General features: G+C 47.9%; 1 protein-coding gene across 1 annotated transcript in view; it reads right to left on the minus strand.

Moving 5' to 3' along the window:
- PITPNM3 (PITPNM family member 3) overlaps window positions 1-24,902 on the minus strand; it is a gene marked incomplete at its 3' end in the record, with an annotated part of 86,011 nt that overhangs the window by 47,958 nt on the left and 13,151 nt on the right. Inside the window, exons 2-3 of the mRNA XM_079725270.1 lie at window positions 20,125-20,220; window positions 10,881-10,988 (exon numbers count right to left, since the gene is read on the minus strand). Of these exons, the coding sequence (XP_079581396.1) occupies window positions 10,881-10,988; window positions 20,125-20,220 (204 nt within the window). The remainder of the gene's footprint in view (window positions 1-10,880; window positions 10,989-20,124; window positions 20,221-24,902) is intronic.

Genomic DNA, 24,902 nt, shown 5'->3' on the forward strand with positions numbered 1-24,902 from the left:
GTCACCCTGCAGCATTTCCTACCCTTCCCAATAATAAGATGACAGCAGCTTGCAGTAAATAGACATATCACATCACTCAGAGACAGGCTAACTGCAAACACGAAGTGCAGTATGTATCCAAATATTACTAAATATAAGAGGAAAACCAACAATGTGAAAGAAAGATACCAAACTCAATGCCTGAAGGAGAATACAGGAAAATGGATCTGTGGGTTCCTTAAACCAACTTAGTATCATAATTATGAATGGCTCTCAAATTTAGCAAGCACCAGAATCTCCCAAAGGGCCAGTTAAAACACAGATTCTGAGCCCTACTGATTTCTGATTCAGTAAGTCCACAATTCATATTTTTAATTATTTATTTATTTATTTTGGGCTGCGTTGGGTCTTCGTTGCTGCGTGCGGGCTTTCTCTAGTTGCGGTGAGCGGGGGCTACTCTTCATTGCGGTGCGCAGGCTTCTCACTGCGGTGGCTTCTCTTGTTGCGGAGCATGGGCTCTAGGCGCGGGCTTCAGTAGCTGTGGCACACGGGCTCAGTAGTTGTGGCTCGCGGACTCTAGAGCGCAGGCTCAGTAGTTGTGGCGCACGGGCTTAGTTGCTCCGTGGCATGTGGGATCTTCCCGGACCAGGGCTCGAACCCCTGTCCCCTGCATTGGCAGGAGGATTCTTAACCACTGTGCCACCAGGGAAGTCCCACACAATTCGTATTTCTGATGGTTTCCAAGTGATGCTAATCGTGTTGGTCCAGGGACCACTCTTTAAGAATCACATATCTAGAAATAAGGGTATAAACTAGAGTCAGAAGGTGAGTGGCAGGAAGAAACAGCTCTCTGGAAAGCTCGAGGCAGAGAAATTGATCAGGGACACCTAGGCAGTGACTGCTCCCTTTGTCTCTATGAGAATGTGGCCTTGATGACACTAAGTTTGTTTCAAAAACAAGAAGGGCCCTGATTGTAAAGAGTCTCTTAAGTGACAGCTCATAGACTATTAGCACAAATTATTCCGGAAGAGATATGTAAATCCTGAGCAAAAAAGATTAGTGACATGGCAAGATCCAAGTGGAATTTATCCCAGGAATGAAAGATTGGTCAATATATGAAAATCCATCAGTGTAATACGCTATATTAATACAATAAAGGACAAAAACCACATGATCATCTCAATAGATGCAGAAAAAGCATTTGGCAAAATGTAACATCCTTTCATAAAAGCTCTCAAGAAACTGGAGGGAATCTCTTCAACCACAGAAAGGACTACAACAAAAAAACCCCACAGCTGGGCTTCCCTGGTGGCGCAGTGGTTGAGAGTCCGCCTGCCAATGCAGGGGACACGGGTTCGTGCCCCGGTCCGGGAAGATCCCACATGCTGCGGAGCGGCTGGGCCCGTGAGCCATGGCTGCTGCGCCTGTGCATCCGGAGCCTGTGCTCCGCAACGGGAGAGGCCACAACAGTGAGAGGCCCGCGTACCACAAAAAAAAAAAAAAAAAAAAAAAAAAAAAAAACCCACAGCTAACATCATATTTAATGGTGAAAGACTGAAAAGTTTTCCCCTAAGATCAGGAACAAGACAAGATGTTGGTTCTCATCATTTCTATTCAATATTATACTGGAGAGTCTACCAGGAAAATTAGACAATGAAAGGAAATAAAAGGCATCCAGTTCGGACAGATTGGACTACCTCTATTTGGAGACTGTATATATAGAAAATCCTAATGAATCCCCCCAAAATAAAACCAATAAACGAGTTCAGCAAAGTTGAGGTATACAACATCAATTTACAAAAATAAATTGTATTTCTACACACTTGCAATAAACAATCTATAAATGAAATTAAGAAAACAATTTTGGTTACAATAGCATCGAAAAGAATAAAACGCTTAGGAATGAATTTAACAAAACAAGTGTAAGACTTGTACACTGAAAACTATAAAACGTCATTAAAAGAAATTAAAGAAGACCTAAATAAATGGAAAGACATTGCATGTTCATGCATTAGAAAACTAATATTGTTAAGCTAGCAATACTTCCAAAATTGATCTGTAAGATTCAGCAACAATCCCTATCAAAATCCCAGCTGGGGGCTTCCCTGGTGGTGCAGTGGTTGAGAGTCCGCCTGCCGATGCAGGGGACATGGGTTCGTGCCCCGGTCTGGGGGGATCCCACATGCCGCGGAGCGGCTGGGCCCGTGAGCCACAGCCGCTGGGCCTGCGCATCCGGAGCCTGTGCTCCGTGGCGGGAGAGGCCACAACAGTGTGAGGCCCGCGTACTGCAAAAAGAAAAAAAAAAAAAAAAATCCCAGCTGGATTTTTTGCAGAAACTGATGAGCTGATTCTAAAATCCATGTGGAAGTGCAAGGAACACAGAAGAGCCAAACTTGCAAGAAAAGAACGTGCAAAAAAAAAAGTTGGTGGACTCCCACTTCCTGATTTCAAACTTCCACAAGTGTACAGTTATAAAGACTCTGTGGTACTGGCACAAAGATAGACATATATATAAGTGGAACAGGATTGAATGTCCAGAAATAAACCCATATGTTTATGATTAATTAATTTTTGACAAGCACACCAAGATAATTCAATGGAGGAAAGAATAATTTTTTTCAATAAATGGTACTAGTACCACTGGTTACCCACATGCAAAAGAATGAACTTGAGTCCCTACCTCACAGCATATACAAAAATTAACCCGAAGTGGATCCAAGACCTAAATATAAAAGCTAAAACTATAGAACTCTTAAGAGAAAACATAGGGGTAAACCTTCATGACCTTGCATTAGGCAATGGTGTTTTAGATATGGCACCAAAAGCACATACAATAAAATAAAAAATAGATAAATTGGACTTTGTAAAATTTTTAAAAATTTGTGCTCCAAAGGACATTATCAAGGAAGTGAAAGGACAATCTGCAGAATGGGAGAAATATTTGTAAATTATACAACTGATAAGGGTCTAGCATCCAGAATATATACAGAACCCTTACAACTCAACAATAAAAAGACAACCCAATTTTTTTTTGGCTGTGCTGCACAGCATGTGAGATCTTAGTTCCCTGACCAGCGATTGAACCCATGGCCTCTGCAGTGGAAGCTTGGAATCCTAACCACTGAACCTGCAGGGAATTCCCAAGACAACCCAATTTTTAAATGGGCAAAAGATTTGAATAGACATTTCTTCAAAGAAGATGAACAGTGACCAATAAGCACATGAAAAGAAACTCAACATAATCAGTCATTAGGGAGATGCAAATCAAAACCACAATTATATACCACTTCACACCCTCTAGGATGGCTATAACCAAAAAGACAGACAATAACAGGTGTTGGCAAGAATGTAGAGAAATGTGAACCCTTATAAAGTACTGGTAGGAATGTAAAGTGGTGCAGCCCCTTTGCAAAAGAGTTTGTCAGTTCTTCCAAAAGTTAAACAGTTACCATACGATACACATCAATTCCACTCATAGACATATACACCCAAGAGAAAATATGTCCACACAAAAACCTGTACACAGATATTTTTGACAGCATTATTTATAGTTGTCAAAAAGTGGAAACAATCCAAATGTCCATTGACTGATGAATGGATAACCAATATGTGATATATCCATACTATAGAATAGTATTCAGACACAAAGTGGAATGAAGTCCTGATTCATGCTACAACATGCATGAATCTCAAAAACATTATGCTAGACAAAGACAGCAGCCACAAAAGACCACAGTGTTTGACTTCATGTATATGAAATTCCAGGGGTTTGGGGAGAGGAAAATGGGGATTGACTGCTCATGGATATGGGGTGTTTTTGGGGGGAGTGACAAAAATGTTTTAGCGCTAGATAATAGCGATAATTGCACAACTTCAATAATATATTAAAACCATAAAATTGTACACTTTAAAAGGATGAATTTTATGATATGTGAATTATGTCTCAATTTAAAAAAGAATTTGGCAAGACCTGCTTTACTTGGACAATGTTAATGACAGCTGTGTGTTTCCTTAGACTATTAGAACCAAGCTCAATCCTGCTCTGTGTTATAATCTCACTTATGGATCTTTGGCTAATGAATCCAATCTGAAGTGTGTGTGGTCAATTCCCATCCACTTCTGACAGACCAGAAAACTGAAACTTAAAAGAACAAGGAAACAGAGACTCTAAAAAGCATGGAATGAGTCCATGACATCTATGAATCCGTATCAGATTGTTATGAAAAAGAACAAACCAGAGCACATGAAAATGAAAAGATGATTGTTAAAAAAAAAAAAAAAAAAAGAGTTGATCAGAAGAACGGAAACAGCCAAAGAAGAGAAAAATTGGGGAGCTGTTGATTAGTTGGAAGAAAGGACTACTTCCAGAACCCAGCAAGAACCAAGAAATAAGAATAGGCAGGGCAAGTTGAGACATGGTTCCAGCAACTATCTAAGTTTGGGAAGGAGAAAACATAGTGAAAGAAATACTTGAAGAAATAATCAAAAGAAAATGTCACAGTAATGAAGAGGACACTAGGTTCAGGCACAACAAACAACAAAACCTCATCTGCAAACTTGGCTGTGACTTCAGAATGCAAAGAATAAAGCTTTTAAAAACTGAAAGCTTCAGGGCTTCCCTGGTGGCGCAGTGGTTGAGAGTCTGCCTGCCGATGCAGGGGACATGGGTTCGTGCCCCGGTCCGGGAAGATCCCACATGCCGCGGAGCGGTTGGGCCCGTGAGCCATGGCCGCTGAGCCTGTGCGTCCGGAGCCTGTGCTCCGCAACGGGAGAGGCCACAACAGTGAGAGGCCCGCATATCACACACACACACAAAAAAAACTGAAAGCCTCAACAAGAGGGAAAAACAGATTACCCACAAATTTGCCTCAGACTTCTCACCAACAACACTAAATGCGAGGCCATGAGGAATGTCTTCAAAGATAGTTTGGAATACTATTATGAATGCAGGCAAACTTGCATTCAGGTGTAAAGGCAAAATGAACACATGCTGAGAAATGCAAGGGCTTGGAAAATGACTATCCTTAACGACAGTCCCTACCTGAAAGAATTATTTGAGGAGATATTCTAATTAACAGAGGAAGTAAATCCAAGAGGAAGTCATGGAATTTAAGAAGCAGCGGTGAAAACTATACACTAAAAAGGGTGAATGCTGGCACTTCCCTGGCAGTCCAGTGGTTAAGACTCCACGCTTCCACTGCAGGGGGCGTGGGTTCAATCCCTGGTCTGGGAACTGAGATCCCGCAGGCCCAGCCGGAAAAAACAAAACAAAACAGGGTGAATGTTTACCTAATGTAAATCGTACCTCAATACACTTAACTGAGGAGGGGGAGGAGGAAAGGGGAGAGGGAAGGGTGGGAGGAGAAGGGGGAGGGGATGAGAGCATTACAGTCAGGATCAAATAAGAAAGCCTGGATCACTCTTACCACTCAGCATCTATCTGGAGATCCTATGCAATGCAATTTAGTAAGAAAAATAAGTAAGCTGGGTAAATATTGGCAAGGATATAACTGTTGAGATTTGTAAACAATGTGACACCCTACCTAAATAAACCCAAGAGATTAACTGACAAACTATCAGAAAATAAGAAAATTCAGCCAAGTGGCAGGAATTCAAGGCACAAAGATTTCAAATACATAGCAGACAAATAATTTATATCCAAAATACAAGTAAAGAACTCCTAAAAACCAATAAGAAAAAGACAATTCAATAGAAGATGAACAAAAAGCATGATTAAGAAACTCAGAAAAAAAGAAAATAGAGCTGGGCAACACATTTATGGAAAGGTGATCGCTCTCACTAGCAATCAAGTAAGGACAAAGCAAAACAAGAAAATGTCTTCATCCGTCAGGCTGATGATATCAAGTCTGGTGACATTGTGGGGAAATGGCTCACCTAATCCACAGCTGGTGTGAATATAAATTTGCACTGTCTTTTTGGAAAACTGTTTAGCAGCATCTATTACAAGTTTCAATGCTTATACTCTTAACCCATGTATCATTGTTTTAATGATGAAAAATTCCAATGTTTATCACTACACAGTGGTTAGATAAATTATGGTACATCTATTGTAGACAATACTATAGTACAGGTAAAAATAATGAGTCAAATCTATAAATACTCATAGGAAAAGCTCTCCTAGATCTACTATTACATGGAAAAAATAAGTTAACTTGCAACAATGACATCTAATATCTATCCCTAGAGAGATACCCTCCACGTTGATAAACTTTGAAGTGAGGTCTGCAATTGAAAAAGTAGATAAGGAAGACTGGTTTATTTGTATTGATTGTTTATTTGTATTGTTTGTTTGTTTACAACAAGAATGTATTCAAGTGGGAATTCCCTGGCGGTCCAGTGGTTAGGACTCTGTGTTTTCACTGCCGAGGGCACGGGTTCAATCCCTGGTCAGGGAACTAAGATCCCGTACGCCGCAAGGCGCGGCCAAAAAAACAAGAGGAAGAATGTATTCAAGAAATAATATGGTTATTTGTACACCAATGTTCATAGCACCATTATTCACAATAGCTAAAAGGTGAAAACGTCCATCAATAGATGAATGGATAAACAACGCATGGTAGATACATGCAATGGAATATTATTCAGCCTCAAAAAGGAAGAAAATCCTGTCACATGCTACAACACGAATGACCCTTGAAGACATGCTAAGTGAAACAAGCCAGACATAAAAAGACAAATTCTGCTTGATTCTACTTATACGAGGCACCTAGGGTGGTCAAATTCATAGGAACAGAATGTAGAATGGCAGTTCCCAGGGGCTGGGGGAAGCGGGGAATGGGGAGTTATTGTTTAATGGGGACAGAGTTTCAGTTTGAGAGGATGAGAAAGTTCTGGAGCTTCTTCATCCTGCTGGCGATGACTGCACAACAGTGTGAATATATTAATGCCACTAAGCTGTACACTTGAAAATGGCTAAAATGGTACGTTTTATATATTTTACCAAATTTTTTAAAACACTAAATAAAAATAACAAGACAAGCAATTGTAAAAATAATAATAAGGTGGACTGAGCTGATGCCAAAGGATCCCTTTCCGTGAAAATACTGGGCAATAGGGACTTCCCCTGGTGGCGCAGTGGGTAAGACTCCACTCTCCCAATGCAGGGGGCCCAGGTTCAATCCCTGGTCAGGGAACTAGATCCCACATGCACGCTGCAACTAAGAGTTCGCATGTCACAATTAAGGAGCCCGCCCGCCACAACTAAGACCCGGTGCAACCAAATAAATAAGTAAATATTAAAAAAAAAATACTGGGCAATAAACATCCACAAAAAAAAGTAAATATGTAACCAAGCTCAAAATAAAGAATGGATAATATACAAGTGCCAGAAACAAAGAGGGAACTACAATCCAGACACAAAAGCAGAAGCTAATGTAGAGAAGACCCCTGGAAGATTCAGATGGATAAAGGCTCCAGGGCTAGAGGCTGAGAACAGTATTGCTGTTAACTCCACAGACTTGGCCTCAGCCTGTGGAAGGTGAGGAGCTAGAGCAGAGCCCCCTGTGTAGTAGGGATCCATGAAGGGCTGCTCCACCCATAAAGAAACATTAAAAAAAAAGTCCTCTGGGGAAGCAGCCAAAAAACCATTCACAGACAGTGGGAAAGAAAAAAGTCACACATGAGTAATTAAAACCCTAAGCCCTTGCCACCTATGGGTGTAGGGTCTAAATTTACACCACTCAAGTAGAATGGAACCGCAAAGCTGTAAATTTAGCATATAAAATGTCCACGATTAGTGAAACACTCAGGCCCAGCAGAGACACAAGACCAATCACTAGAAGGGCGTTTTCAAGACCTGGGGGACACAAGATTCCCATAGAAAAGAAAAGGGTGGGGTGTTGACCAAGATGAGTTCACAATAAAAAATGAAGAAACAAAACCCATGAGGTACAGGTAGCATGTGCGCAGGTACACACACATGCACACACAAATACCAGAATTAGCGCCCTCAAGAACTGGAGATACCAGAGCAGCCTGAACGTACCTATGCAACACAGGCTCCAAATGACTGAGATTAAAGATGGGCCATAGAACATAATTAAGGTTCAGAAGGAATAAGCTCAGCTCCATTTGGAACTTGCAGAGCATTAAGTGGTTTTGAGATGTCCAGGGAGAGGGAAGTAGGAGCCTCCTGAGAATATGAGTCTGGAGCCCAGGGGGTAGGTCTTGGCTAGAGAGGAACTTGGGGGTCATCACCAGGGGTAGCTGTGATTGGTCAGGGCCTGAACCATGGCGGGGGCTGTCTCTGCAGTGAGCCCTGCGTTTAAGGGAAGGGATGTAGAAGGAGGCAGGGGTAGAGCTCTATCTATAACACCAATGTGGATTGCAGCCTTTTCCAGAAAGTGTTTTTAGAACTTCCTCTCCCCAAAAGAGTCCCCAGAGGCTCTCTCCTCAGGCCCCTGACTCAGCCTGTCTTATTGCACTGTAGCCGTGGCCATGATCCTCTTCCTCTCTGCTGTGAGCTCCTACAGGGGTAACAAGGCCAGCCTGCTTGTCTTTATTTCCCCACCATCCTGGGCTGAGCCCATGTCTCGGCTCCAGAAGTGGCTGCTGGAATGAATGAAATTGGCGTGCGTGCTCTGCCGTGTTGTGGGAATTCACATCATGAATCCACACGGGAATGGGACTCAGAAGGAACCAGAAACACGGCTGGTTTCCTCTTCCTCACCCCTCCTTCTCTCTCTCTCTCCCTCTTGCTCCCCATTTCATACTGGGAGGAAACAGCATCAATTCTTGGACTCAGGCAAGCCACTGCCCCTAATCCAACCTCTCATGAGCTCCATGATGCATTTGTTAGAACTGTATTTGTGAAAGATCTTTCACTCTTCTCTCCCCCTTCCCACGTTATAATGACCAGGCACTGAAGGCACTTTTTAAGTATCAGCTCATTTAATGTGTGCAATTTGTGTGCTAGCCCCATTCTGCAGATGAAGAAACTGAGGCTCTGAGAGGTGATGTGACTTTCCTGGCCACAAAGCCATGGGGTGGCAGGGCCAAGGTTCAAACCCAGACCTCTTCGATCCCAAAGCTACGGTTTCAGCCTTGCCCATCGACCTCCATCTGCTTCCTCCTCCCCTGCCCTCCCAGCTCACACTGCTTCTCACTCACCTCCTCCTTAGCTCACACTGTGTCTGAGTCACACATTCCTTGGCAGACAAGCGCGGGTTGGGATGGGAGGGGATGGCCAGATGGGTGGTGAGTACAAGTCTCGGTTTGTCTTTTCATCACTCCAAGCATTGTCCCAGGGAAGCACTTGGAGTCCATGACCCCTTCTGGGCCCCCTCCGGGTTCCTGGGGTGAAGGAAAGAGCAGACAAAGGGTCCGTCTGCAGATGAGTTGCAGGGAAGACCGGGAAATTGCCTCTGGACTGGTCTTGGGTACCAGACTCAGAGCCCACTCGTTCTGTGAATGTGACAGTGGCCCAGGAGGGCCTTGCCGTTAAGACTCCAGGTTGTTCAGACCTGACTTTGCCAGGGCTCAGAACTGTGCTGAGCCTTGGTCCAATTTGGGAAGCAAAGCCCTGGTCTGGGAATCAGGAGACTGGAGATCTAAGTGTGATGCTGCCCCCAACTTGGAGGACCCTGGGCAAGATGCAGCTCCTCTGAGCCTTGGGTGCTTCATTTGTAAAATGGAACAGTCATCCCAGGCCTGTCCATTTCTCAGGATGGGCAAGCTGGTATGGGGCAGGCTCTGAACCAAGGAGGCCGGGATGGGGGAGGGTAAGAAAAGGAACAGATGCTGGGGTAAGACGGCTACCACCAAGATGGTCAACACCAAAATGGTCATTCTCTTGGGCTAGGCCAGGACTGTCTCACTGAGCGTCTCCTGATAGGTAGCCTGGCCCAGACCATGACGGGAAAGATGGGGCCAAGAGAGGAAGGAAAAGAGGAGACGGGGAGGAGGGGAAGTAGGAGGAGTGATATATTGGGTGGGGAGGAGGGATAGAAAAAGCTAACAGAAGCAGAGGCACCCTGGGCCCTGGATAGGGTTCTAGTCCCAGCTCTGCTTCTCACTCCTGTGTGACCTTAGTCAACTACAGCCCCTCTCTGAGCCTCAGGTTCCCCATATGCCATCTCAGATTTTATGAGCTCCTTGGTTCCATCCTCCACTTGCCTTGTGAAGCCTGGGTCCATAGGTTCATTGTCAAGAACGCTTCCTTGAGACCCCCTCTCTTGCCTCCTTCTAAACTTCCTGCCTCTCCCCTCTGGGCCCAACAACCCTCAGCTTAAGGGTTGACCCCCTTTAGTTTTGACTTACACTCTGTGACACATCACAAGACAGAAGCCTTAGTTAAATCACCTTTGGTTCCTCCTACCAAGCACTTACACATAGTAGGTGTTCAACGAACATTCTGTTCATAATATGAAATGGTCAGATGGACAGAAGGATGGATGCCTAAAAGAACAGGCCTGCTTTGTCTGCTGTTTAAGCTCCTGGCCAACACTCCCCTCCTTCAAAAGCCTCTGGACGAATCCCCAGCCATAACCTTCTTCAACAATTCAACCAAAGGAAGTTACAACCCCAACTGCTGCCCCTCTCCCCTGACCATTCCCAAAGGCTTTCCAGGTGCTACCCTACATTAACTAGCAGATTCCAAGGAGCTTGGAGCCTGCCACCTGCCCTTAATTACCCATGCTCCTGGGTGGTCATCCAATGAACACAGGAAGCTCTGTTTTTCTGCTACAGAAAACCCTGCAGAAGTCCCCATGAGGATTCCTTCAGCTCATAGAATTCAGGGGTTGTAGGCGAAGTTCCCAGACAGATAGATGACTCTTCATAGAAAACCCAGGTTCTAGCCCCAAATTGCCATCACTTCAAACTGTGCACTGTCCGCAACACACATATGGATACACCCAGCCAGGAGAGAAGCAGAACCTTACCTGGATGTTCCTCCAGTTTCCCCATGGTCTCGATCTGCTCCACCAGGTCATTTGAATTCCACTGGCTCATCCCAAGGAGGATGGCGTTCTTCCCTTCAGCCACCTCTTCTGTGGAAAGAAGTAAAGATGGGCATGAGCCGGCAGGGCTGTGTAGAGGTAGCCCTAACAGGAGCTTATATCTCAGGGAGTATTTATTTCTTCCTTTGAGTTGAGGAAGATGTCAACTATTGAAGGTGTCTATAGTTACAGACAGGTGTAAGATATCCAGGAATTTTTCACTGCAAGAAGGCATTGTTGTTATACCCTACTGGGTCTCCACATGTTACAGCAAAAAAAAAGTAACAAGGGAACAGTCATGAGAGAGGCTGAAAACTCATAGAAGGCTCCATTCCTAGCACTAAGAGTGGTACTTCTTGATAGGCAGTGTGTTTGGGAAGAAAAAGTAAAGCCTTACCACTAGGTAGCAGTTTTTCTTTGGGTGAGTTACTTGGCTTCTCTGAGCCTCAGTTTTCCTATCAGTAAAATGGGACTAGCAATGTCTAATCATAGAGTTGTTGTAAGGATTAAAGGAGAGATAATGAATATAAAGGTCTTGGTGCACAGGGGGTGCTTACAGATGGGAGACATTAAGGTTACTTCTTCACATGAGGAGTGAGTTGCCATCCTTGTTTGAGCAGATCAGGATTTGAGTGGTGTAGGAGCAGCTCTGGAGTAACTGAGAGAGAAGACTTCTGCCTCTATGGAAGAAGTCTTAATGGAAGCCTTAATGCTTCCATTCTCTCTTTAGTCCTCCCCTCAACCCTGTCTCTATCCTTGCCCTTTCCCAGTCTGAGCTCAGAGGAATTGGTGAGGTCATATTCCCTAACACGCTGAACACAAGCCCCTGGGTCCCACACATCAATTACACGTATCTGGTGCAGTCCCTCATCCAGGAAGGGACATTTCCTCAAGAACAAACCCACAGGAATGCCCCCTCTCTCTCTTTAAAGAGACAGGCCTTCCTGGTGAAGAGCTTTGTGCCTTTTCTCATAGAACAGACATTAAAGGGTCGTGAGGAGAATCCTTACACTCATCATAACCGAGAAGAAAGAGATAAGACCCATTTCACTGCCAAAGAACTTCACAGAGCAGATGGAACCAATATGGTGAATCTAAAGCTTGGGGATCTGTCCAGAGTTCTGAATCGCTCAAGCTCAGTAATCCAGACCCCATTTCTGGCTGGGTCACCTCCTCCTGCCTTATTTGATTATTTTATGTGATCTATTTAACACCACTTATCAAATCCTTAGTACGCACTGAGGTTGCTATAAGTGTTTTACAAATACAAATTCATTTAATTCTCATAACAATACTAAAAATGTACAATTATTATTATCTCCATTGTATAGACAAGGAGACTGAAGCATGGAATAGTTCAGTAACTTGCCAAAGGTCACCGGCTAGAGCTGGGATTTAAACCCAGATATACTATTTCAAAAGTCCTAAAATCCTGCCCTCCTGATGGCCTGCCTGCCCTGGACATCCTGTATTGGCTGCCCAAGCACCACACACAACCAGACAATTTCCTGAACCCGGTGTGTTCCATCTGGGCATGGTTTACACCTCTAGGCAGCATCATGCTCTGGGCAGAGCCCTGCCTGGGTTCCCGTCCTGAGCTGCTACCTGTGAGCCTGTACCTTTACAGATGTCCCTCAGCTGTTCCTATTTTCTTATTGCTTAAATGGGAATAACAGCTCTGGTTCCACAACTCTTTCTGGCAAACTTTCATGAGGACAACTGACATAGTAAATGTGAAAAGGCTACACAAGCCAAAATGCTGTAAACAAATATCAGGTAGTATTATTCCTGGGGAAGCAGGATCAGCAGGGGGTTAAGAGCTCCATTCTGGTGTTAGATTGACTCTTTTCAATCCTGGATGCACCATCTGCTAGCTATCTGACCTTGGACAGTAACTTATGCTTTATGAGCCTCCATTTCCTCATCTATAAAATGACATCATAGTAATGCCCACGTCATAGAATTGCTGTGAGGATTAAATCAGATAATGAGATAATGAAGGTAAAGCGGGTACAAGCATGACTAGCACACAGTAGGAGCACAGAGGTGGATAACAGCACAGGAGGATGATGGTACCACCATTACCACCACCACCAGAGCATGTGGAGCTATGCCCCAGTTCCAGTCACGCTGCTGCCTACCCCTATGTCATTTTGTCCCAGCTTCAGAGCGGGGTCGTCAGGGTCAGCCTGCAGCCCACCTTGAGTGCCTATGTCTCCTGGCTCAGTTACCCAAGCATGCAGTTTTCTGCTTGTTCATTTAACATTCATTCTACAACAGAGGGATTCCTGAGCAGCTGCTGTAGGCAGTGTGAGACACGACCTCCATCCTGTAGGAATTCAGCTTTGTGAAAAAACACAATGGGAAACTGACACAGTCAGATGAGTGAGCTGGGGCTCCTGGTCCAGTGCTGGGTATACAGCAGGTGCTCACACGTCCTAGATCCTGGTTTTTCTATAATGCGTAACCCCTATCCCACGGTGTATGTGAGGCTATCAGAACCCCGAGAGGCTTCAGCATCTTTTCCCTCTTCCTTGTATCTGCATGACCCACCTCCATCTTTCCCTCTTGGCCTTCTGTCTGTCTCTCTAGGAGATGTATCTCCTCTCAGACTCTCCCCGTGTTCCCCCCTGCTTGAAGCCCATCCCTGACCCCCTCAGACCAGGTCCCTTCCCATTGATCTCTGTCCCTCTGGGTCCTGGGGTTTCTCTGTCTCAGGCTCTCTGCCGTGTCTGTCCCTCCCTCTGGGCCTCGATCACGATTACTCTTTGCTCTTGCTCTGTCTTTATCCCAGAACCTGTCTCTCTCCTCTCTCTGGGTGGATGTGTCTCTTTTTTTTTTTTTTTTTTGTGCGGTACGCGGGCCTCTCACTGCTGTGGCCGCTCCCATTGCGGAGCACAGGCTCCGGACACGCAGGCTCAGCGGCCATGGCCCGCAAGCCCAGCTGCTCCATGGCATGTGGGATCTTCCCGGACCGGGGCACGAACCCGTGTCCCCTGCATCGGCAGGCGGACTCTCAACCACTGCGCCACCAGGGAAGCCCTGTGTCAATTTCTTGATCTCTCTCCTTCTCTGGGTTTCTCTTTCTTTCTCTGGGTGCCTGCCCCTCAGGAGCTTTCCATCTCTGCAGGCCTTCTTGGCGTCTCTGATCTCTCTCTCTCCTGGGTCACTGTCTCTCTTTCAGCTCTCTTGGTGTGGCCCTCTTGGTGTCTCTGTGTGTGTGTGTGTGTGTGTGTGTGTGTGTCTGTGTGTGTGTGTGTGTGTGTCCCTCTCTCCCATCCTGAGTCTCTCTTGCTCTCTCTCCCTCTCTGCCTTCTCGTATTTTCCCTGGCTTCCTTGCACTCTCTGCTGCTCCCCCCACCGCCACCCCAGGCTTCAGCCTGCCTGTCTCTCCAGCTGCTCCCCGGCCCCCCACCTCACAGACGAGATTTCTCTCCCTCTCTGGGCCACTCCTCTGCCCCTGCGCTCAGTACTCAGCCTTAGATCTTCACTCTGGCAACAATGGGCTTGTCCCCTGAGTGGCAGCAAGAAACACACACACACACACACACACACACACACACACACACACACGCAAGCAGCAGCCGAGAAAGCTCCTTTTGGAGTCACTCAGGAGAACCAGGGGGACGCGTGCCTCAGCTCTGAGCCTCTGCTTCGTTGCCCCTCATTATGGTACAAGACTCCCAGTGGAGGCCAAAGGCCGCCAAGGGCTTATCTGAATAAATGTCCTGGTTATTGACTTTGCTTTTCGACTTCTGGTGACTGTTCCCTATGTGCCAATGCTCAACCCCGGTGACCCCTGGTGCAGGCAGAGTTTTTGCATCCACTTCGACCCCCCTGAGCCCCAGTCCCTGCCCATTCTAGGTGCCAGGCCCAGCCTCACCCACCAGTACCACGCCCCTGGCCTTGACCTCAGACTGACTCCAACCCGGAACAAAACCTGGATACAGCGAAAGCCTTTCTTCCTACCCTGGGGCCTCTGTGTCTGCTGGACTCACAGGACTTCAAAGCGGGGAACCTCCTTGTCCCGTGCTAGGCAGGCTTCACCTGCAGCTCATGGAGCCCAGGGCTCGGTCACCTTCGGCCATCAGCCGGTCCAGGTCCCTCCATCACTCCTTGCCTGAGGCCGACAGGCCAGTCTCTCCACGGACCAGATATGCACTGCTCTGGGGCTTCAGGGACACAAGATTGCTAACCTCCCTGACTGGGGACCGCTTGTCCCATGCCCCACCTACGGCCGTACCACCACCCTCTCTTCATCACAAGGGGGACCCCACCCAGCCCATTCCCAGAAGCCTTTGGGGCAGTTCCTTGGCATTTGCTTCTCCACGTCCCATCCCCTAATAAGAGGGAGGGTCAGGGGTCAGCGACACACCTGTGCTTTGCTTCTCTGAGGGCTCCTTTGCCCAGCTTCCCAAAGCCACTCCAGCCACGAGACAAATCCTGCACCCCGGCTGTGCTCCAGAGGGGGGACCCGGGGTCCAGAGGCTCAAGACTCGCCTGAGGTCAGACAGTAGCCAGTCACTGCCCCAACCCTGAGGAAAACCTGGCTGCTCTGACCCCAGATGACCTGCGCCACTTCCCTCTACTCTCAGAGATCCTGAGTCTCTGGTGTCCTGGTGCAGGAGCAGGGGTACACAGGGCCACTCCAGAGCCTGGGCAGGAAGCACATCCAGAGGCTACTGGGCCGGGTCTGCCCTCCCGCACAGCGCTGAGCAGGCGCCCCCTTGCTCACTCGGGCCACACCAGCCTTCCTATTCACTCCTCCGGTAAAAGCTTCGCACTGGCTGTTCCCACTGTCCAGAACACTATTCCCCCAGATCCTCACCTGGCTCATTTCTTGTTATTCAGCTCTCAGGTCAAGGCCACATCTGCTGGGGGCCTCCAACTTGCCCAGCCACTCTATCACAGCCCCTTATGTTATACTCAGAGGGGGGGGGGCGGGGGGAGTGCCTCCATTTTTTTTTAAACGGCATTACTAAAGCTATAACTGACATTCAATAAACTACACATATTTAAAATGTACAATTTGGGAATTCCCTGGCGGTCCAGTGGTTGGACTCGGTGCTCTCACTGCTGAGGGCCCGGGTTCAATCCCTGGTCACGGAACTGAGATCCTGCAAGCTGCGCAGTGCAGCCAAAAAAAAGAAAAGTACAATTTGATAAGTTTTGACCTATGTGCACACCCAGGAAGCCATCACCCTAATCAAGAGAGTGGACACATATCCATCCCACCCAGAAGTTTTCTCCTGGCCCTTTTGATCCCTCCTCCCCACCCCCAGGCAACCACTGATCTGCTCCTGTTGCCATAGACTCGTTTGCATTTTCTAGAGTTTTCTATAAATGGAATCATCATATGCACTCTTTCTCAGTCTGACTCTTTTTCACTCAGCACAGTTATTTTGAGATTCATCTGTATTGTTGTGTGTTTCAGTTCATTCCTTCTTGTTGCCAAGTGGTATTTCATGAATACTGAATACATGAATGTACCGCAATTTGTTGATTCATTTACCCATTGATGTACATTTGGGTTGTTTTCACTTTGGGGCGATCATAAATACAGCTGCTATGAACATTCAGGTCCATGTCTTTAGGTGGACATATGTTTGCTTTCTTCTTGTGTACATACCTAGGAGTGGAAAGGTAGTTAACTATGATTAAATTTTTAAGAAGCTGCAATCTGTTCCAAAATGGCTGTCCCATCGTACGTTCCCACCAAGCAGACTTTAAAAGTCCCAATTCCTCCACATCCTGGTCAGTTGTCTTAATTAGTCATTCTAATAAGTATGAGGCAGTGTCTCATTGTGGCTTCGGTTTACCTTTTCCTAATAACTAATGATGTTGAGCATATTTTCATTTTTCACCTTTCATTTTTCATTTATCTACCTTCTTTGGTGAGGTGTCTGTTCCTCTGCATTATTTTATTTATGGAAACTATCAATAGAGCTCACTTGCTTGTACGTTGTCTTCCCACCCATCACCACTAAACTGTAAGCTCCATGGGGGCCACGACAGTGTCCACTTGCCCTGCATCCCCTACACCTGGAATAGGGGGATGGACAGATGCTCACTAAATACTTGAGAGAGTAAATAAATGACTCTGAATTCTAGCCCCTGCTCTGCCTGACCCTTTGTGTGACCCTGAACAAGTTTCCCAGTTCTTTGGCCTCAGTTTTCCAGCCTGTAAAATGAGGTCAGGGTGTTGAACTCAAAGACCTTGAGGGCCCCATAGCTCTGACATGGGTTTGAGGCATGTCCCCTCTTGGCCACCATGGGTTTCCCTCACTCTGCACTCCAACCTTGCTAGACTGTGGCTCCCCAGATACCCTTTGACTGTATTGACAGGACAGGGAGTGGTGCGTCTTCTGGGTCTGGGAGCCTGGACCCCATCACCCATCCTGCAGCATCCAATCACGAGTACCAGCCGCCTTGAGGCCCCATGCCTGCTGTCACAGCCCAGGGAGCTGGCATCCTGCCCAGGGGATTGTTATGGTCCCAGATAGCTCCATACTCCTACCTGACTTCCCCCCAGTCCCTCCCAGGCCTTACATACACAACCAGAGCCGCCCCCAGAGCCTAAGAGTCTTCCTCTGCTACTAGACCATGAGCCATGAAGGTCTCTTGTCCCACCAGGTAAACCCTAGTGCTGGACAAGTGGGATGGAGCTTAAGGAAGAAAGGGAGGGAGGAGGGCCCCATTTTCAGTAATAAGTCGAAGAAAAAGGCCTGACCTGGACACTAAGCTCCTGGGCTCCAGCCCCTCTGCCCCCACCTTGCTGTGTGATCTTGAGAGGTCCCTTCCATGCTCTGGCCTCTGTTCCTGACAATGTGGCTCCACCACGGCTGGAGGTGGAACTGCAGAGGCAGCAGGTTGCAGGTACGGACAGAGACCACACCCAGGCCAAGGTCAGGGCTCAGTCTGGGCTGGAGAACAGAGGCAGGGAGGTGCCCCTTCAGAGCATGCCCAGAAAGCCGGACACTCATGGCCTGGCCCCAGATGCTGAGAAAGCTCTTGGGAGCAGAGAAGGAGGATGGCTTTACCTCTTTCTGCCCTGAGTGGAGGAAATATGCAAAAGCCTTGTCCAGGGAGACCACAGGGAACAGACAGGAGGTGAGGAGTTGGCAACGCAGAACCAAAGAGGTTCCAGCAGCCTGTGGGCGGATCTTGGGGCTGAGAGCTACAGATGCTCTGGGAGAGGTGACATAGGAAAGGTTCAGAGACACGAGGTTCAGAGGTCTGGTAGGGAGTGCTGAGAGGTGGAAGACAGGGAAAGAGATGGGAGAGTGTGGGATCCTGGGATAGTGGAGAGAAGGAGAGACGCAGGTGAGGGGAGCGGGGAGGAGATGAGACAAAGGAATAGAAGAGAAGGTGGGGCCACCCATAAGAGAGGAGTGAGAGGTGAGGCCAGTTTGGGAACTGCAGACAGAGCAGTGAGATCATGGGGGCAGAGGACGGAATGCCGAGGGTCCGCAGGGAGGGAAGCAGGATGGATCCACAGCTGCTCAAAAGGAAAGCAGGTGCATAGGGCCCACGGGGATGGAGACGGAGCTGACCGGCGCCACCCGCAGACGCCTCCCGCAGGAAGCCATCGTCGTCATCTGGGACTGCAGAGCCCTGATGAACTGCAAAAATATTTTAAATGAAAGTGTTCTAAGCATGAAAATATTGAAGCCGTTGTTGTCACACTTTGGGTGAGTTGCTATGGAGAAAGTCAGCCCCGGCTGCCACTCCAATCAGACGCCAGTGGGAGACAGGAAAGAAGCCCCAAATGGACTGGTTTGGGGTTAGCATCAGGGAGGGGGTACTCCATCCAGAGTCAAGAATGGGGGAGGCTCAGGCTGGGGCAGCATCCCACTGCCCGCCCCACCGTGCCTCCCCGAAAATCACCTGAACTGGATACAGTCTCTATCTCTGGAGGCACAGAGCTGATAGGGAAACTGAGGCCCAGAGAAAGTGAAAGACTTGCCCAAGATCACAGAACGAGTCAATGGCACGGCTGAGACCATGTCCCAAGTGTCCTGCTCTGGGTCCTGGGGTCTTGCCAGCGCATGCTCTGTTTCTCTTTCAAGACCCCATTCAGCCAGTACTTCAAAGCTGGCCCCATCCCAGGAGTAAGTCAATCCCCCAAATATGGTGACTTCCTAGAATGGAGCTGAGCCAGCCAAGTGAGACTTGGGGACCCTCCTAGCCTGGAGACCCTCCTAGGCTTGTGCGTCTCACCCAACCCCGCACGGCCCAGGCCAGCATGACTGTGAGGGTCCTCTCTCCTGAAGTCCAGGCAGACTCTGCCTTCCACTGGTCCCCACACCTGCCCTGCACGTCCTCATCTCTGAGACCGTGCTCTCTGCCTGAAATGCCCACCCCATCTGGTGCCCTCTTCTCCAATCCTTGTAATGTTTCTTGTTTTCCCATCCTCACTTAGATAGCGCCCCTTGCTATGTCCGGCAGGCAGGCCATGCACCCAGCACTGAAATGCAGAGCTGATGTCCTCCCTTCCCTCGTCTCTCCCCTGAACATCTGCAATAATCTTTCTAACTCGTCCACATCTCCACTCCAGATCCCCCTCCCATCTGGGGGCTGATCTTGAGAGTCACCTACTAGGTCACTTGCAGCCTCATCTCTCCTTTCCCCCTGCCGCGTGGGCCTCCAGTTCCTGGAAAGCCCCGTCTTTCCTGCTTCAGCACCATCATCCCTGCTGCATCTTCTGCCTAAGGCTCTTTCCTCCCACTCTTCTTCTAGCCAGCTCCTACCCTCAGTGCTGCAGAGAGGATATTAAGGACTTCCCCAGCCTAAATCAGGTACCCCCATCATCTCCCTTTCTATTAACACTTGGTGCTTTTTACTCAGGGGTGTTAGTTCCCATTTGTGACTGTATTTTCCTTTATGTAATTGTTTGATGTTTGCCTCTCCCACTAGACTATCAGCTTGATGAGGGCAGTGGCCACGCCCATCCGTTTACTGCAGTATGGTAAGCGCCTGAAATATTGTAGGGACTCAGCAAATATCTCAAAGAGTGAATGACGGGACGCTGAGCCCCAGCCCTGAGGGGACTCGCAGATTGGGTAATAATGAAACACGGAATTGCAGTGTCTGAGTGGGGAGAGATACTAACTCCCAACAGGGATCCCCTTCTTGGAGCTTCTAAAAAGGTCACCCAGACAATGATGGGACGATGAGATTCACTCACCTCTGGCATCAAAGAATTCATCATCGGAGCTCTCCACTGAGTCGCTGAGGACATTTCGAAGGTGCCAGGGGGCACCACCGCCCGGAGGAGGGCCACCTGCCGAAGGAAACACACCTGTTAGCCAAGCTTGAGGCCGTGTCCTGGCATGAAGGAGGTAAACCCAGACTGCCCCTGGACCAAGGTTTAGTCAGCATCCTGCAGGTCCCTGCCCTCCTGACTTCAAGTGCACAGCATCTCGCAGAGCCCTCCCACCGCTATGCTTTCATTTAAGACCCCAATTCCTTTCTGAGACGGCTCAGTGGGGCAGGAACGAGGGTGTCCATTTTGAACACACCAAAACCGAGACCGGAGGTAGTTAAGAGATGTTGCCAAGGTGACACGGTGTATCAGGAAGCATCAGGTAAGTTTTGCTGGGTTAATAAATGATCTTGAAACAATAACGGGCTCCTTCGGTGTCCGGGCTTGTGGACCCCTGCGGCCGTCGCCCGGCTGGCGCCAGGTCGGCTCGGCGGAGGGAGGGCCTGGGCTGTGGGTAGGCGGGAGGGAGGTTGCCTTTCCCTGTCTCCCCCCGGGCCGCCTGAGGCGGGAGGAAGCAGTGGCAAGAAAAAAAAAAGGGCTTCCCTGGTGGCGCAGTGGTGGAGAGTCCGCCTGCCGATGCAGGGGACACGGGTTCGTGCCCCGGTCCGGGAGGACCCCACATGCTGCGGAGCAGCTGGGCCCGTGAGCCATGGCCGCTGGGCCTGCGCGTCCGGAGCCTGTGCTCCGCAACGGGAGAGGCCACAACAGTGAGAGGCCCGCGTACCGCAAAAAAAAAAAAAAACAACAAAAAACAATAACGGTTCATTCCTCACTCACACACAGGTAGGAAGGGGGCTCTGGCCACGGCGGTCACTCAAAGACGCCACCTTATGATGCCAGCATCTCGAATCAAGACTTCAAGTTTTGCAGAAGCAGGGGAGGAGAGCACGGAAAGGCACGCCCAGTCGTAAATGAGTCTTCCCACACATGACACACTTCTGCTCATGTCATTGGCCAAAGCAAGTCACATGACCAATCCCAGCTTTAAGAGGGTGGAGGAGAGGAGAAGCAGACACCCTGAAGGGCACTAGTGATGTTTGTTGCACATGTGTGCAGGCCAGGGAAGGACTGCAGCCTCCCCTGGGGAAAAAGCCCCACACTAAGAAAAGGGAGACCTGAACTTGAGTTCCACCCCGTCTCTGCCACTTGCAACCTCTGCGGCCATTTCCTCTCCATACCATAGCCTCAGTTTCCCCTTCTACAAAATATCGGCAACAATCAATCCCGAGCTCAAAGGATCAGAAATAATGCATGCTCAGCGCCTCTATCTCGGGGGGCGCTCAGTGATGGTGACTGCTATTATTATTAATATCTGCAGAGGCCAGGACATGGGGCTGAGAGAATCTCCAGAGCAGGCAGGAGCAAGTGCACATAGAGGACGTGGCCCCTTGCCCTGAACTCAGCCTCAACCCACCTCCTACCCCACGACCGGAGGGAGGAAGGCCAGAGGCAGAGCTGGGTCCGAAGCCTCCTCCCCGCTCCCCCATTCTCAGAGCCCCCTTTACTTGGCACTTTGGGACTCTCATGGAACCAGCTGGTGCCCGGCACATCCAGGAACCCCTCCACCTGCTCCCTGGACACGTGAGCTACTGGAGATGGCAGATGAATTCCAATCTAATTGTAAACATTAAAACCATAAAAGTGTTAGAAGAGGGCTTCCCTGGTGGCGCAGTGGTTGAGAGTCCGCCTGCCGATGCAGGGGACACGGGTTTGTGCCCCGGTCCGGGAGGATCCCACGTGCCGCGGAGCGGCTGGGCCCGTGAACCACGGCCGCTGAGCCTGCGCGTCCGGAGCCTGTGCTCCGCAACGGGAGAGGCCACAACAGTGACAGGCCCGCGTACCGCAAAAATAATAATAATAAAAAATAGTAATAAAGTGTTAGAAGAAAATTGACCTGGTAATTTTCCTGAGGAAATAATCAGAGAAGTATACAAAGATGGCACTATATAGTTGATCATCTTGGTGTTCTGGTAATACCAATAAACTGGAAGAAATCCCAGTGTCCATCCACAGAGGACCAGACATACATTCATACACAGTCATCAGGGGAATTCTTTGCAACTGGTAGGAAAATCAAGTAGCTCCTTATGTATTGACATGGAAAGATGCCCACGGAGTATGGGTAGAAGAAAAAAATGCACATTGGTTCCAGAACCGTAGGTATATTTTGACCCCATTTTTGAAAAATATACTTATACCTGCACACTGAGGGTATGTACAGCATGTTAGTTAAGAACTCAGGGTCTGAGGTTGGAAGAGGCCTAGATTCAGGCTCAGGCCCTTGCCTCTTAGAAGCTGTGTGATGTCAAGTGAGTCCCTTCACCTCTCTGTGCCTCATTTTCCTCTGCTATAAAGTGAGGAAAGCTCATACCTGCCCCATGAGCTTATTGTAAAGATGAAATAAAATACATTGAGGTGCTTAGCACAGGGCCTAGCATACAGCAAGTGCTTATAACAGTAATTATTATATAAATATACTTACACAAGCATTAAAATGTCTAGAAGGACAGGCACCAAAACATCAACAGAGATGATCTCTACAGAGTAGAATTTGATAAGAAGCAGGGAAAACTCAATTTTTACCCTGCACATATAATTCCATATGACTATTAATTTTATAAATTCATCTTATTGGTTCTAAGATGTACATTTTTTCACACTTCAACATCTTTAAAATTGGGGTGTGTCTTACATGATGGCATGTCCTCATTTAGTTGGCATTGTTTATTCTTTCCTGGGGTATAGAAAATAATGACACATCTTACAACTGACTGCATCTTAATTCAATGGAAAACAGTAAAATTGCCATGCACACAAGGTACGTCTTCCTCCGTACGGCCCTGGTCATCCAGTACATGTGGGTTCTTGCATCAGCAACACCCCTAACTCAGTTTCCCCGTCTGTGCAACGAGGAATCTGACAGAGACTTTCCCCTGAAACTTTTCAACTCCGACTGATGTTTGAGGAGCCAGTCTGGCACATAGTAGATGTGAATGAACCAGTGAGAGGTGGGCATTCCCCCAGCCATGGCTAGAATGCCCATCATGATGCAGTCCTCAGAAAATCTGCTGCAGCCTCAGCTCCCCACACCCAATCACCCTGCAGGATGCTGGCACTGTTCCCTGCCCTCAGCTCAGATCTCAGAATGTAAACTGTTCCTGAGGGGAGAGGCCAGCACAGGTCAGCCCAGGGACACAGCCCTCCTGCCTGTCCCTCCTGCCCCACCCACCACAAACTCCCAAACACACACCCAGCTTGAGCTCCATGGCTTGGAGCCAGGCCAAAAGCACTTTCTGAAACACAGAAAAGGCAGAGGCCACAGGGAACACTGACCTGGGAGTCACTTCTAGGTGTAAAGCTGGGTCTGCCATACACTCCCTGTGGGGACCCTCTAAGCTCTTGATTCTCACCCAACAGTGTGGAGGCATGACAGGCTGATCAGCAATTTCCTGCCCATGACACCTGGATTTATTGCAAGGGAGTTTGAGAATCCAGATTCACCATAACTGAGTATTTCTAACGTGGATATGGGACCATCTCCCAAATATATGTGGGGGAAGTTCTAGTTAGTGCAACAAGACAAGAAAAAGAAATAAAAGGTATACATGTTGGAAGAGAAAAAAACAAAACTGCTTTTACTCTCAGATGGCATGACTGTCTATCTAGAAAACAAAAACTCTGCAAAATCTACAAAAAAAGAACCTACTGGAACTAATAATTGAGTATAGCAAGATCGCAGGATACAAGATCAAAATACAAAAGTCAGTTGCAATCCTGTATGTCAGCAATGAACTGGAATTTGAAATCTGAAAAACAATACCATTTACAATAGTATCAAAATAAAATAAAGAAGTGCTTAGGTATAAATCAAATGTATGTGAAGATTTCTGTGATTCAAAAAATACAATCACTTAAAATTCTTCTCGATTTTACACTACTTTTATATGTTTTCTCATATAAACCTATCCCTTTTATAGATGCTAAAGGTATAAAAACTATCAGACATCCTATATTAATGTGCAAATATCCCTTGCTGTCCAAATCTATTCCGTTACTAAGAAAGCAAGAATCTGGATAGTCAGGACAGTCATATCAGCCTCATCTACTTGGCTCCTGAGTTTTGGATGGTGAGCAGCAAGGGTTTAAGTAGCGATGGGTTTGTCTGAAGCTGTATCTGAGTCGATTTGGGTCCTGAGTTTGACTAGTGAGGGTTCAGCAAGAAGGTCCTGGTTATGGTGGGTCTCATACCTGTACAGTGTATACTCCACCTGAGAATGAAGAAGGGCAAGGATATTCCTGCCAACCTCTCCCTCCTAAATAGAGTGTGTGCTGGAGCCTGAGGAAAAGAGGAGAGCTCTGGAAGTTGTCCCTCCCTCACTCCCACCACCACATCCATCCTTGCAGGCCACCATCATCTTAGATCACCGCAACACCCATAACATGTGTGACGGGCTGGCCTTGGGGAGAACCCGCCAGGAGGGAAGGCTGCAGGGAGGCCAGTTCAGCTCCATTTGAGGGAGATGTTCTCCCAGCTAGAGGTGGGCAGAGAGGGAAAGGGCTTCTGGGTGTCAAAGGGAGCTGTCCATCCTGCAGGGCACTGTGTGAGATGCCAGGGACACCGAGGTGAATAAGAGGGACAGGGCGGGGCCCTGCCATGGGGCCCTCCCAGCCCTTACACCCTGCGGGGTGTGGGTGATGGT

This window comes from Hyperoodon ampullatus (assembly GCF_949752795.1).
Source record: "Hyperoodon ampullatus genome assembly, chromosome: 19".
In the NCBI taxonomy this organism is placed as follows: domain Eukaryota; kingdom Metazoa; phylum Chordata; class Mammalia; order Artiodactyla; family Ziphiidae; genus Hyperoodon; species Hyperoodon ampullatus.